We start from the raw sequence: 12,348 nt of genomic DNA, 5'->3' as shown, positions 1-12,348 counted from the left end.
ATAATTTCTTAAAATTTAAAAATAATATTTAATTTGTAACAAAAATAAAAATGAAAAGAGACAATTAGTTTGAAATAAAGAGAATACTAATTAATGGTTATAATTAATCATGAACTTTAATTTACTTTCTCTAAAAATCCAGTTAGCAAATAGGTATATCATGCAATACCACTTAGCAAAGAGGAAGTTACAACTTTTCCTTTTCCTAATCTTTTTTATTTATTTTTTTTTTAAAGCTACATGTTTGCGTCAAACATTCTTTTTCATAGTAGTGTCAGCTGTTTACGCGTAATACAATTTTTTATGCACCAACTAATAGGGTCCATGAAGCAAGAAATTTTATTTAAATAATCATAAGTGGGATCGATAATTATATAAGCACATAAACATCAACCAGCAATTATTTTTTTCCCATCGGAATCTTTTAAAAGACAGAGAAAACTTACTCGACAAGCTATGAGTGCAACTAGGTATGTGATTATTCAACATGGATATTTCTAACTGGAGATGAAATTTCAGTTATTAACATATGATTCTTTTGGTATATAGTTTGTTGTGCATAGTACAGAGATGAAAAACATAGAGGTGAGAGTAAAGAGTGAAGATCATAAATATTCGTACGGCTATGCTACGTGTCCACTAAAATCAGCTATAAAAATTAGTTATTAATATAAAATATATATTAAAATATAAATATATATTAAAAATAAATTAAACTATATACGGTGACAGATTTAAAGGAGGTCTAAGGTGGTTATGGTCTCCTCCAATTTTTTTTTTAAAAAATTAGTACTATTAATTTATTATAATATATATATATATATATATATATATATAGATTAAATATATTTTTATATATTACAAACTAAAAAAAAATTTACTTGTTAGTAACTTAATATGTATAAATTATAATGTGTTGTACAATATATTAGTAACAACTAACAAATAAATTTAAAAAATAATAAAAATGTATAAATATATAAATAATTAAAAAATATAGATTTGGATTAATATAAAAAGTAACGATTATAAAAAAATTGTTTTGACTCTTTCTATGACAATAGTATCAATTGAATAAATTTTTTAAATAATAAAAATTATTAAAACAATACTTTAAAACAAGATGAAAGACGAACTTTTAGTAGATTATATGATTATATATGTTGAAAAAGAGAATGTTTCAAAATTTATTTCAAATGATAAATTAATAATTTTAGTTATATGAAATATCGCAGAACAAATTTAAAAATACAAAAATTCTAAAGTATGTAGTTGAATGTTAATTTTTATATAATATAATTATTAATTTTGACCTATATACTATAAATTATATTTTGTTGACTTTTTGTTATGTTATATTTTAATTTATTTTGTATTTAATTTGACCCCTTCTTATAAAATTTTTGGATTAACCACTGATTACACATATATTTCAAATACATTAATAGCTAATTTTAGTGATTGATTTTAGTGTACGAATATTATTTTTGATATTCGTATTATACTATATACAAATATTTTATTAATGAATCTTTTTATGATACAAAATGTAAGTTTTCACTATATTTATTACAAAAAGTTTAAAAACCTTCACATACTTAAACCATACTAATTTTTTTGACTTCTCGTAGTATCTTCCAATTCAGCATATTAAAAATTAATCTACTGTGGATCTGAATTCTATTTAATAATTAATCAATAAATTGAGACAAAAGAGTTAAACTCCGACACTTACTTTAACATAAGAGTAAACTAACTACTCGACCAAACCAAATTAGCCATTAGAGCATTACTAAATTTGTACTAACATTTTTGTAATGTTTATCTTTCAATTTCCCTTGATAACATATGATATAAAATGAATGTTAAAGTAACCGAATTTTACAACAAGAGTTGATTAAAACAAACACTTTTAACATTAAGAGATACATCAAGACCAAAGTATCACAAATAATTTAAAATTTCTCTATTGGGGGGGCTAGTTATCTATACATGCATGGCCTTTTGGTAGCAGATAGATTAAATAAAAAGTGGTGCTATCGTTCGTTAGAAAAATCCAAAAATCATATAAAACGCATAGAGTTTGATAATAATAATTGAGAGATCACTACAGTTGAAAGTCAAAATAAGGGGGAAATAAAGAAATTATTGATTAAAGTTGAACTCACACACTGTTATTGATGCATATTAGGTGATGGGGAAAAAAGAAAAAAAAGAAAGTTGAAAACTGGCCACTTTAAGAAATCTTTATCTCCTCTTTTATGAAAAAGCATTTGTGTGTGTGTGTGATCCATGTCGTTACTATGAGAAACCATATTATAGAGTTTTCCCTATGAAGGTTGAAGAGACAACAACTTTGGTCGAATATATCTAATAACACTACTTAAATAGTTTTCATGCTCAACTATACCATATAATATTGATATTATTCATTTATTATTATTATTTAACAAAGTTGAGGTGTCAAGTTTGTAACACTATACATTACTTTGGTTAAACAATTTATTTAATTATTTAGCAATAGCTAAAGCTTTTTTTCTTTTTCCCAAAAACATACAGGATAAGGTTTCTTTGTTCATATATATATAATCTCCTTCTCCAAAGTTTCTAAGAATAAATATAATGATACTAATGATAGAAGAGTTATATACATGTTCTGCAGTAAGGCAAGGTTTTTTGGCATCTGGTTTTCCTAGCTAGCTGCAAATAGGTATGTTCCTAAACTGTATTTACTATGTAGTACTACTAATTAATTAAATTTGAAATTCTAACAATTTTTAATGTACTATATTGTTTAGTTAGTTATTGTGTGTGTGTGTGTGTGTGTTATAGCAAGTTTTTGCAGCAAACTCAAATGAATTGATATGATGATGTATTTATTGAAAATGGAAGGAATATGAGAAAATGAACTAAGAACACAAATCCAAATCAGAAGAACCAAAACATGTTATTTCACAGTTTCTTGAGACCTTATTCTCTGTATAGACTCTGCATCCTTCAATAGTGATTCAATCCTTAATAGTATGTATTATTCTACATTCTGGGAAGTGCTAACTAGCATGCATGTATTGCTTGGAATATTCATATGAGGATGAAATGAAGAGAACATTGCATGTTTGTTAATTATTATTGTGTGTCAAATTAATAATGATGCACCTTTTTTCTTGTTTAGAAACTACCCTTTTTTGCAGGAAATAGAAGAAAATCAATGGACATATTTGACACATTCCCACAAGTTAGCATGTGGGGTGACAACTTTAAGGTTGATGGTGGCCTCATAAATTCAATCACTTCTCCAATGTTGTTGGTGAGCACTAGCACCATGGCCATGGATAACAAGGTTAATTAGAGAGCATGAGTTTTTTCTATCAGCTTTATTATTATCTTCTAATCTGGATTGTAATTTGTAACAAACTTTTGAATTTGAATTCTACAGCCTGAATATGTTCCACATGAATTGAGGGAACAATCTAGACAAAATCAAGAGGCTACCAATAAAGATGTTAGTAAGGTAATGAAATTTCATAAGAGTGTTACTCTTAAAACATTTGCAATGTATCTTGGTCATGAATGATCTTGTTTTGTTAGGCTCTGACATTATTTTGTCTAGGTACTAAGACGGCTAGCGCAGAATCGAGAGGCTGCTCGGAAGAGCCGACTGCGAAAAAAGGTAGCGAAATTGGACTTACAAAAGAAGGCAGCCAATGTTTTTGTGTTCTGATTTGTAATTTTGTTCTTGATAGGCTTATGTTCAACAATTAGAAACAAGCCGTTTGAAGCTCATGCAATTGGAGGAGGAGATTGTTAAAGCTAAAAAGCAGGTGATAATAATACTAAACTCAAAAACCATATCAATGATTTATGCTCCTTAATCATATGTTATATATAACTAAAAGGTTTCCTTGCAGAGTATGTATATTGGAAACAATCCATTGGATGCTAGTTATATGGGATCTTCTGGATCATTAAACTCAGGTTTGTGAATTCTGATACCAATAGTTTTAAGTTTTAACCTTCTTTACAATAAATTCTTCTATTAAGTGAGTGGTCCTGGTATATCTGTGTAGCAGGGATTGTTTTGTTTGAAATTGAATATGGAAATTGGATTGAAGAGCAACACAAACTGAATGAAGAACTCAGAAATGCATTCCAAACTCAAGCACCTGATGAACAACTTAATCAACTTATTCAGACTCTGTTGAATCATTACTCAAATCTTTTCAAGATGAAATCAGATGCTGCAAAGGCTGATATATTCTACCTAATCAGTGGTGTCTGGAAATCATCCGCGGAGCGCCTTTTCCTTTGGATTGGAGGATCTCGCCCTTCGCAGCTTCTAAGTGTAATCTGATTCATATAACATTGTAACTCATTTGCATCAAAAATCTTGCTTGCTTATAACAGAATATCAATATGAATTTTGGTAATAACAAAAAAATTAAATTGTTAATTGTGGACAACCTCAATTAACTAGCAATCTTTTTTATTTTCTTGCAGATCATTGTGCCACAGCTTGAACCTTTAACTGAACAACAAACTGCTAGCATTAGCAGACTCCGGCTATCGTCGCAACAAGCTGAAGATGCTCTCTCACAAGGACTAGATAAACTCCAGCAGAGTCTTGTCCACAACATTGCAGTTGATCCATTGGTAGCAGGAAACTTTGGGTTTCAGATGGCTGATTCCATTGAGAAAATTGAGGGACTTGAAGGCTTCCTTAACCAGGTAACACAACATCAAATAACTGAATTAGTCTTCAGATCCGACACTTTGGTTCTCAACAAATTTTTATTTTTTAGAAGTTCTTGTGGACAACAGAGCGAGCTCAGTAAATAGCAACAAAGGAGATAGACTAGTTATGCATTGCATTGATCTATCTCCTCTATTGCTATTGACTGAGCTCTATTGTCCACAGTTTTTGAGAATTACTCTCGAGACAGATTGGTTCTCAACAAATTTTTATTTTTTAGAAATTCTTGTGGACAATAAAGCGAGCTCAGTAAATAGCAACAGAGGAGATAGACTAGTTATGCAGTGTATCGATCTATCTCCTCTATTGCTATTGACTGAGCTCTATTGTCCACAGTTTTTTAGAATTACTCTCGAGACAGATTGGTTCTTCCATCGCTAATACATTTATCCGATCGATAATGAATACAGGCAGATCATCTTAGGCAACAGACATTGATACACATGTCAAGGATCCTAACAACACATCAAGCTGCTCAAGGATTGCTGGCTTTGGGGCAATACTTGCAAAGACTTCGTTCTCTCAGTTCTCTTTGGGCTTCTCGTCCATCTCAACCTCTCTAGATGCTTCTCATTTCATTGCATAGCAATGATTCAAGTTGTGCAAGTCCTTTCCATATCTTTCTATCTATCATTGTCTTTGGATCAATCTATAGAGTGACACACTGACACTGATAGATAAAAGAGAACAATATCTATGTAGTGTGTACCATGATGCCTACTTATCTATTATCTTGGTCTAGAGAGTTTGCTTGTACATATCATCTTTAATACTATATTATAAAATAATAATATTTAAAAAACAAAATAAATTAGTCAAAACATCTAAAATTTACTTTATTTAATATTTATTAATTATTATTAGAATTAATGAATACTAAATAAAATAAATTTAAATTGTTTGAACTTATTTTTTATTGTTTTTCTAACATTATCGATTATAAAATATGAGCCAAAGTTAGAATTTCAGAATCATGTGGTAATGTCATTGATCTTTAGGTAAAGAAAAAAAAAGGCTTAGTTGTATCTTTGATTTTGTAAAATTGCTCACTGTAAAATCTCTAAAACAAAAGCATGCAATTAAATACATAAGATAATTAATTTGTTTTGAAAAGAATCACAGTCACATCTTTTTACAGAGGATGGTGGATGAGAGGGTGGATGATGATGAGAAGACGGCAAGCAATATAGGATTAAAAAAAAAAAAACAAAATTCTAAAGTGAAATAGTTGTTAAAATGTTAAATTGAGAACCTAATCATCTTGAATTAAAATAATAGGATTTTGATATGTAAAACAGTATTAACACATCTGAAAAAAAAATTATTCTAAAATTTTACATCAGTTTTATGCAGACAATTAGTATTAACACTTTTTATTTTTTAAATAAATAACAAAAATAAATAACAAAAAGAAGGAAAGGAAAATAAGAACTGCAAAAATTCAAAGATTCTGTAAGATTCACATGTTAAACAGAGATTCGTTGTCATTGAGGGCCATCACGTATTCTCTTCCTTACACTTCCACGACCCTCCCCCGAAAAAAAAAGGGAATTTTGCAACTTGGGTGGTTCGGGTTTCTGCGTTGCATCGTTGCGTTGATTTTCAGGTGGAAGAGCTTCCAAAATTTCACCGGAACATTATGAGCAATTTGATAACCCTGTGTAGGCCTCACACACTGTTCTTCTCTTCTTTCATTACTTGCAGACACCAGTTTCAAACCAGGGCTTCTTCTTTTCGGAACCCTAATTGCAATTCCCGTTTTCCCTCTTTCTCGTTATACTCTTCCTGGCTCATCGATTCCTGGGGTTCTAGCAGGACTGGACTATGGTTTCGCGTTAATCAGAGGAGAACTCTGGCCAAGGCTTCAAATTGGGACGAACAACGATCCCCGTATGAAACCCTTGGTAAAATACTGAAACTATTCACTCTAAAGTTTGTTCCTTTTCCCGAAAACAACGAAAATGGAAGAAAAGGAAAAAAATTTCAGCCGAAACGAAGTCTTGCAGCTGAAAAGACTACCGATTATAATTTGGGTTCTGCTAAAGTTGAAACTTTTTACTGAAATTTTTTTTTTGAAAACTTCTAGTTATTATTGAATTCAATGCATTTGGGGTTGTCACCTTCATTCGTGAATGGTTGGTTGTGTAGTGGTGTAAATGATGTTAGCCTTTGTTGTAGGAAGAGAATAGGGATGGAAAAATTCCCATGGATACTTGTTTTGACAGTTGATTCTTCAATTGACTATGCTGAAACAACAGAATTGGACAGAGATGCTGATGAAGAACAGATAAAGAGCGCTTATCGACGATTGGCTAAATTCTATCATCCAGATGGTATGTAACTATATATGTTAAATTGTTAATTCCAGCCACTGCTTCATTGAAGGGTTGTTTGTAACACTGATTTATGATGGCCTACCTTATCACATCTAGAAGCAATATGTTCATCTGTCTATTTAACATGAAGCTTAGCATCTGCAGCTACTTTGCATTGTGGCGTTTACATCTTGTTTTGGATACTAGTAGTTTGCTAGAAGTACAGTTCCACTGTGCTTGTGTTGTTTTCTAAGATGAACTTAATGTCTGAATACATATAGTAACTCTACTTCACTATTCCAGTCTATGATGGTAGAGGATCCCTTGAGGAAGGTGAAACAGCAGAAGCTAGGTTCATTAAGATCCAAGCTGCTTATGAATTGCTTATAGACGATGAGAAACGAAGACAGTATGATATGGATAACCGAGTCAACCCTATGAAGGTAATATCTTTTATGCATCTGACTATCTTTGCAGTTGATTCTATTACTTGTTAAGTTTTATCTTTCATAGAGGAACTTCAATATATTTAACTTTTGTTTTTCTAACTTTTAACATTTTTGGAACATGTTGTGTGCATTGTCTTTTAATTTCTATACTTAAAAGGTTGGTGGGTAAAACTATGTCTACGATTGATACAGTTCCACATACAAAGTATTGTCATATTGATATATTAAACTGCCTTATTCTTCGATCTTACAATCCTATAGCAAAGTAGGACATGCTATCAATTTCTTCCCTTTGTATAAGCGTGCTAGATTGAGTTACTTAATCAGATATTAATATTTTGTGTTTCCTGTGGAGAATGCACTTATGATGGTTTCTTCTTACTTTTTTATCTTTTGAATCATAGGAGAGTGTCTAAGTTTGATTTGTGAACCGTGACCATATCCTTTCTTCTTTGGTGTAATCTCATAACACATTACTTCTCTTCATATTGTCAAATGTCAATTGAAGTGGTGTTTTGATTCCTTCAGGCGTCTGAGGCATGGATGGAGTGGCTAATGAAAAAGCGAAAAGCTTTTGCTCAACGTGGTGATATGGCAGTTGCTGCTTGGGCTGAGCAGCAACAGCGACAGTTGAATCTACGTGTCCGTCAACTTTCTCGTTCAAAGGTATTAGGGCATACTTAAAAATTTATCATTTCCAGGTTTGAGTGAATTTTAAAGAAGACAGGGCATAAATTAAGTCAAAACAACAGTTATTTTGAATAGAAGGAAGTAGTTTTTCAAGTTTTATGTGATTGAAATAGTTTGTAAAATCTTAGATGGATCCTGATGAGGCAAGGAAGATTCTAGCTAGAGAGAAGGCAGCTGCTGCTAAGAATTTCTCCAATACCCTTAAAAGGCACACACTTGTTCTCAAGAAAAGAGATTTGATGAGAAGAAAGGCTGAGCAAGATCAAGATAAACTTATCAGCCAGCTCTTGGCAGCAGAAGGTCTTGAATCAGATACTGATGAATGAAAATGGGACATAATTCCCACTTATCAATAGCTAATATTTTATTCAATACCATAATGTTTCCTCCCCAAATCTAATTCATTTTTAATTATATTATTATACGGAATATAGGTGTACATATATGTATTTTGTAACTTACGGTATAAAGGTGAATGAGATTTTTCTTTCCCAGTTGTAGCACGCACTTACTTTGAATTTTCTTTCCCCCCCCCCCCCCCCTCTTCCCAAATCAATGATTGAGATGTATCATGTACTATACTTTAAACAAGCTAAATCCAATATGGTTAAATATTATAAAAATTAAAAAGGGTAGAAAATTTGTAACCTTGAGACACTACATTAAAATTTAAACTTTTTATTTCTCTCATTCAAACTATCTCCTTTTTAACACTATTTCTATTTTCTCCTCCTTTATTTACTAAAACCACAATCTCAATATATCTATATTGTGTAATCCTTTTCATTTGTTCATGGTTTTATTACCTACAACGAGAGTTGTCTTGTGATGGAATTGCAACATGGAGCAGAAGCCAAAAAGGTCAGACCCAAAAAGTGATTCACCTCGTTCTCTTGGAATCCTCAATGTAAGCTGAATGTCTCTGAGAAAGAAGCTTGATGAGGGGATTCTCTACATCATCATCAGCCTTACTCTTATCTCGTTGAACCGTAATCTTGTCGTCAATGGTGACAACCACCACTTGCTCCTTGCGCGTGGAGAGCTCGTTCGCAACAACAGCATGCATATTGTACTTCTCGAGAGCACCCCGCGCCTTATTTAGAAGAATGTTTGAATCTGTCTCTAACTGTTAACCATGGAGGAAAGGTAAATATTGCAGTATTACTCCAAAAAGTTATAAAGACTAAATATCCAACCCATCAATACCTTGAAAGATATACAAAAAGCAAGGGGTGCCCAATCTTTTCTAAGCACTGATAGCATCTTTGGCACTTGAACAAGTTTCACATCCAAGATGTGAGATCCAGACTGAATTTTATGTTCTACCTGCATAGGATAAATATATAGCAAGTAGATATTACCAAGTCAAGTATATTTTATGAATTGAGGTGTTTTAATTTCAAGATCCTAGCTTTGCAGAGCAATTTCCATGGTGATCATCAATCTCAAAATCACCCTTAAATAGTTCCGATGATTCAATAAATGTTTTTCTGCTCATACTTTTCAGTTTTCACAATCTAAGCAGGACTAATTAAGTTATGCTGTGTTATCTGTATGCTAATTCTCTAAATAATAACTAACTCTTGCACAGATGTTGAAATCATTCAAGCCAAAATTGAAGTTAATAAGGCATGAAACTTTCATGGAAAGAAGAACCAACATATCAATTTTATACCATGTCCTTCCAAGGAACATAAAAGTCAGATACTGCAGCAGCAAGATAGAACATTGCACGTGGGCCGATATCCTTCATTGGCTTTGAAATGATTTGCAGCATCTACAAAATAAAAAACATATTTATCAATGATCAATTTGTGCCAAGATATACAATGATTAAGCACATAAAGTTAAGCTACAAAATAACAAGTGGCTCCAGCCATCTGATGAACCCATGGAAATGAAAAATAAAATATAAACAAATTATTGCTGCCAAACACCAAGACAGAAAGAAACTATATACACCATGTAACAGATTGTGCTGCATTGTTACATAAAATTAATAAAACGAAATTACAGTGATGGAGTGAAGCTAACCTGAAGATACTCAAATATAGTGCTGAAAGGAAGCTTTAACAGGAGACCACTAGCCACTGCCTGCAATAGTATGATATCGTAGTAAGGCTATACTTATTAACAAAGACAAAATGGAATTAGATGGAAAAGAAAAAAACGATGAAATGACAAAATCTTAGCTACAGATCATACAGCATGATGATCCACGATGGCGGTCTTCAATGCTTTAGAATAAGCCTCACGGACTGAAGTATATAACAGCATTCAGCAAAATGCAGAAAACCCAGATGTTTGAATAAAACAGCAATATAAGAAAAAATGAAGTGGGCATGCAAAATAACATCATTACAAATTATCCAATTAAGTATCATTTTGAGTGGTCTTCATCTAAGGACAAGATTAAAAAGCAAAGAAAATTGCATTATATGATGAAATTATGTTATATGATGGAATCTTGTCCGCCTTTAGTGAATCAAGATAAAAATTAAGAATCTTCTAGAGGAAGAAGAGGGGAAAAGAAAATCTTACAAGGCACTTAACACCATTGTTTCATACAACTAACGACCTACATGATCAAGTCTTTCATTTCAGTTTATCACAATTTTAAGTGCAAATTCTAATGTGAAGCATTGCTAGTAGAGTTATTGGTATCATTTTATTTATATTCTTTTCCTTCCCTTTTTTAATTGTACAAGAAGAGGATGAATCAGAAACCAAAGACCTTGAATGTTTAATCCTTCGAAGGCCTCAAAGCATTCAAGTAAGGGATCATCAGGAAGGGATCTACAGAATGGCTGGAAACTTCCTCTGAACAAGAGTTACAGGTAAGTAAGCAACAACACACAAAAAACAAATGTAAAAGAAGGATATACAGAAAAATTCACCTCCTGTACAAGAAGATCACAGCATATCCCGCCTTCAGAAAATACCTACACTCAACATAACCAGCAACGTAGTATAGCAACATAGTATTCATTCCCCTCCAAGAGATCACCAAACAAATATCCAAGAAAAAGTTTCATTGACAAGAACAAATACTCAGTGGATGTGGCTCCCCTATGACCTGAACTAAAGTTGTCAACATAGCGAACGCACCGCTGCTCCAATGGAGCAGTGGTGCCACCAGAAGTCACACAAACAATTCTCCTACCTATCCCATTTTCTGTGAAGGCAACAACAACAACAACAAAAATCCACCACACATTATGCAGGGCAAGCATAAAAAAAAAAACACAAAAGGAGAAATGCCAATAAAAGAAAGCATAATTTTTAATGGTCTAGAACACAATACAATGCGATACAAAAGAGTGTCACTGTCACAATCACTTGCCTGAAGATAAAGAATTCAGCTGAATGAAGTGATTCAATTTCTGAATGATGTCATTCATATTCTGGAGAGGTGGAGCAGAATCAAAGAACGCTTTGACTTGTGAATCAAGGGTTTGCTCAGTATCTTGGGATCCATTTGGTGCATCCATCTGAAACAATTACACCCACAATGTCATTTATCATTCAAACCCATCAGAGATAAAGCAGAAGGAATTAGAAAAGTAAAAAAAAATCAAATTTTTTGGGTGCTCAGGGATAGAATACCTCACCTTGAAGGCTTGAAGGAAAGACTTTCAGTTTTGGGGTTATTATTCGCACAAATGAAATCCAAAATCAGTTAGTTAGGAAGAAGAATCAGAATCTTACTTTTGTATGTTTAATTGTTTATGGAGCGATTGGATTCAAGTTTTATATAATCCAAAATTTCAGGAAGAAATAGTTTTGATTAATAGCCGACAATTGGCGCCATGAAGATTAAGATTAACGTGGTGCTTGGAAAGCAAAGGAATTATATTCTCTCAAGAAATCTAAAGTGGAACAGAGCAAGAAATTAAAAGCCGAAACTTCAACAATGGTTAATATTGAGTTAATACTCAATTTGGCTTAAAATTTGACCCGAACTTAAATTGATTTCTAAAATTATATCGGACTCAATTCAATTTTTAAAATTTACAATAATAATTTATTTAGTTTTGTAAATGGGGTATTGATTTTATATGTTAACTTGCTAAAATTTAAATGTTTATCTAAATTTCATATAATTAAAATTTATTGGATCTCTTAAAAGCTTAATTGATTCCCT

General features: G+C 32.0%; 3 protein-coding genes across 9 annotated transcripts; 2 read left to right on the top strand and 1 right to left on the bottom strand.

Moving 5' to 3' along the window:
- Positions 1 to 2,269: 2,269 nt before the first annotated feature.
- On the top strand, positions 2,270 to 5,561 carry LOC112766916 (transcription factor TGA7). 4 transcript variants are annotated; one of them, XM_025812810.3, is made up of 9 exons: positions 2,270 to 2,710; positions 3,173 to 3,340; positions 3,437 to 3,511; positions 3,611 to 3,670; positions 3,744 to 3,821; positions 3,909 to 3,975; positions 4,071 to 4,342; positions 4,498 to 4,725; positions 5,161 to 5,561. In XM_025812810.3, the coding sequence occupies exons 2-9, from the start codon at positions 3,209 to 3,211 to the stop codon at positions 5,311 to 5,313; spliced, it is 1,065 nt and encodes a 354-aa protein (XP_025668595.1). In that variant the 5' UTR covers positions 2,270 to 2,710; positions 3,173 to 3,208; the 3' UTR covers positions 5,314 to 5,561. The 4 variants fall into 4 exon arrangements, with proteins under 4 accessions (XP_025668595.1, XP_072079682.1, XP_029150032.1 ...); XM_072223581.1 differs by having other exon boundaries at positions 2,282 to 2,710; positions 3,173 to 3,307; XM_029294199.2 differs by having other exon boundaries at positions 2,288 to 2,710; positions 4,068 to 4,342.
- A 620-nt stretch (positions 5,562 to 6,181) lies between these two features.
- On the top strand, positions 6,182 to 8,698 carry LOC112766429 (uncharacterized). 2 transcript variants are annotated; one of them, XM_025812325.3, is made up of 6 exons: positions 6,182 to 6,356; positions 6,455 to 6,654; positions 7,009 to 7,083; positions 7,369 to 7,508; positions 8,043 to 8,180; positions 8,333 to 8,698. In XM_025812325.3, the coding sequence occupies exons 1-6, from the start codon at positions 6,214 to 6,216 to the stop codon at positions 8,528 to 8,530; spliced, it is 894 nt and encodes a 297-aa protein (XP_025668110.1). In that variant the 5' UTR covers positions 6,182 to 6,213; the 3' UTR covers positions 8,531 to 8,698. The 2 variants fall into 2 exon arrangements, with proteins under 2 accessions (XP_025668110.1, XP_025668111.1); XM_025812326.3 differs by having other exon boundaries at positions 6,207 to 6,654.
- An 88-nt stretch (positions 8,699 to 8,786) lies between these two features.
- Positions 8,787 to 12,141, bottom strand: LOC112766648 (phosphopantothenate--cysteine ligase 2). 3 transcript variants are annotated; one of them, XM_025812543.3, is made up of 10 exons: positions 11,816 to 12,141; positions 11,548 to 11,695; positions 11,256 to 11,379; positions 11,102 to 11,146; positions 10,939 to 11,024; positions 10,410 to 10,462; positions 10,239 to 10,298; positions 9,880 to 9,981; positions 9,411 to 9,530; positions 8,787 to 9,330 (listed from the first exon to the last, which is right to left on the bottom strand). In XM_025812543.3, exons 2-10 carry the CDS (start codon positions 11,693 to 11,695, stop codon positions 9,085 to 9,087), a joined length of 984 nt encoding a protein of 327 aa, XP_025668328.1. In that variant the 5' UTR covers positions 11,816 to 12,141; the 3' UTR covers positions 8,787 to 9,084. The 3 variants fall into 3 exon arrangements, with proteins under 3 accessions (XP_025668328.1, XP_025668329.1, XP_025668330.1); XM_025812544.3 differs by having other exon boundaries at positions 11,811 to 12,128; XM_025812545.3 differs by having other exon boundaries at positions 11,913 to 12,118.
- Positions 12,142 to 12,348: the final 207 nt, after the last annotated feature.

Source organism: Arachis hypogaea, chromosome 17, assembly GCF_003086295.3.
Source record: "Arachis hypogaea cultivar Tifrunner chromosome 17, arahy.Tifrunner.gnm2.J5K5, whole genome shotgun sequence".
NCBI classification, from domain to species: Eukaryota; Viridiplantae; Streptophyta; class Magnoliopsida; order Fabales; family Fabaceae; genus Arachis; species Arachis hypogaea.
This window is presented reverse-complemented; position numbering and strand designations above follow the sequence as displayed.

Coding starts and splice junctions, on each gene's coding strand:
- LOC112766648 (XM_025812543.3), bottom strand. CDS start 11,695: ATGGATGCACCAAATGGATCCCAAGATACTGAGCAAACCCTTGATTCA. Junction 11,380..11,547: donor GCTGAATTCTTTATCTTCAG/GCAAGTGATTGT, acceptor TTGCCTTCACAG/AAAATGGGATAGGTAGGAGA. Junction 11,147..11,255: donor AGGGGAGCCACATCCACTGA/GTATTTGTTCTT, acceptor TGTTGAGTGTAG/GTATTTTCTGAAGGCGGGAT.
- LOC112766429 (XM_025812325.3), top strand. CDS start 6,214: ATGTTAAACAGAGATTCGTTGTCATTGAGGGCCATCACGTATTCTCTT. Junction 7,509..8,042: donor ACCGAGTCAACCCTATGAAG/GTAATATCTTTT, acceptor TGATTCCTTCAG/GCGTCTGAGGCATGGATGGA. Junction 8,181..8,332: donor GTCAACTTTCTCGTTCAAAG/GTATTAGGGCAT, acceptor GTAAAATCTTAG/ATGGATCCTGATGAGGCAAG.
- LOC112766916 (XM_029294199.2), top strand. CDS start 3,209: ATGGACATATTTGACACATTCCCACAAGTTAGCATGTGGGGTGACAAC. Junction 3,512..3,610: donor CCAATAAAGATGTTAGTAAG/GTAATGAAATTT, acceptor TATTTTGTCTAG/GTACTAAGACGGCTAGCGCA. Junction 4,343..4,497: donor GCCCTTCGCAGCTTCTAAGT/GTAATCTGATTC, acceptor ATTTTCTTGCAG/ATCATTGTGCCACAGCTTGA.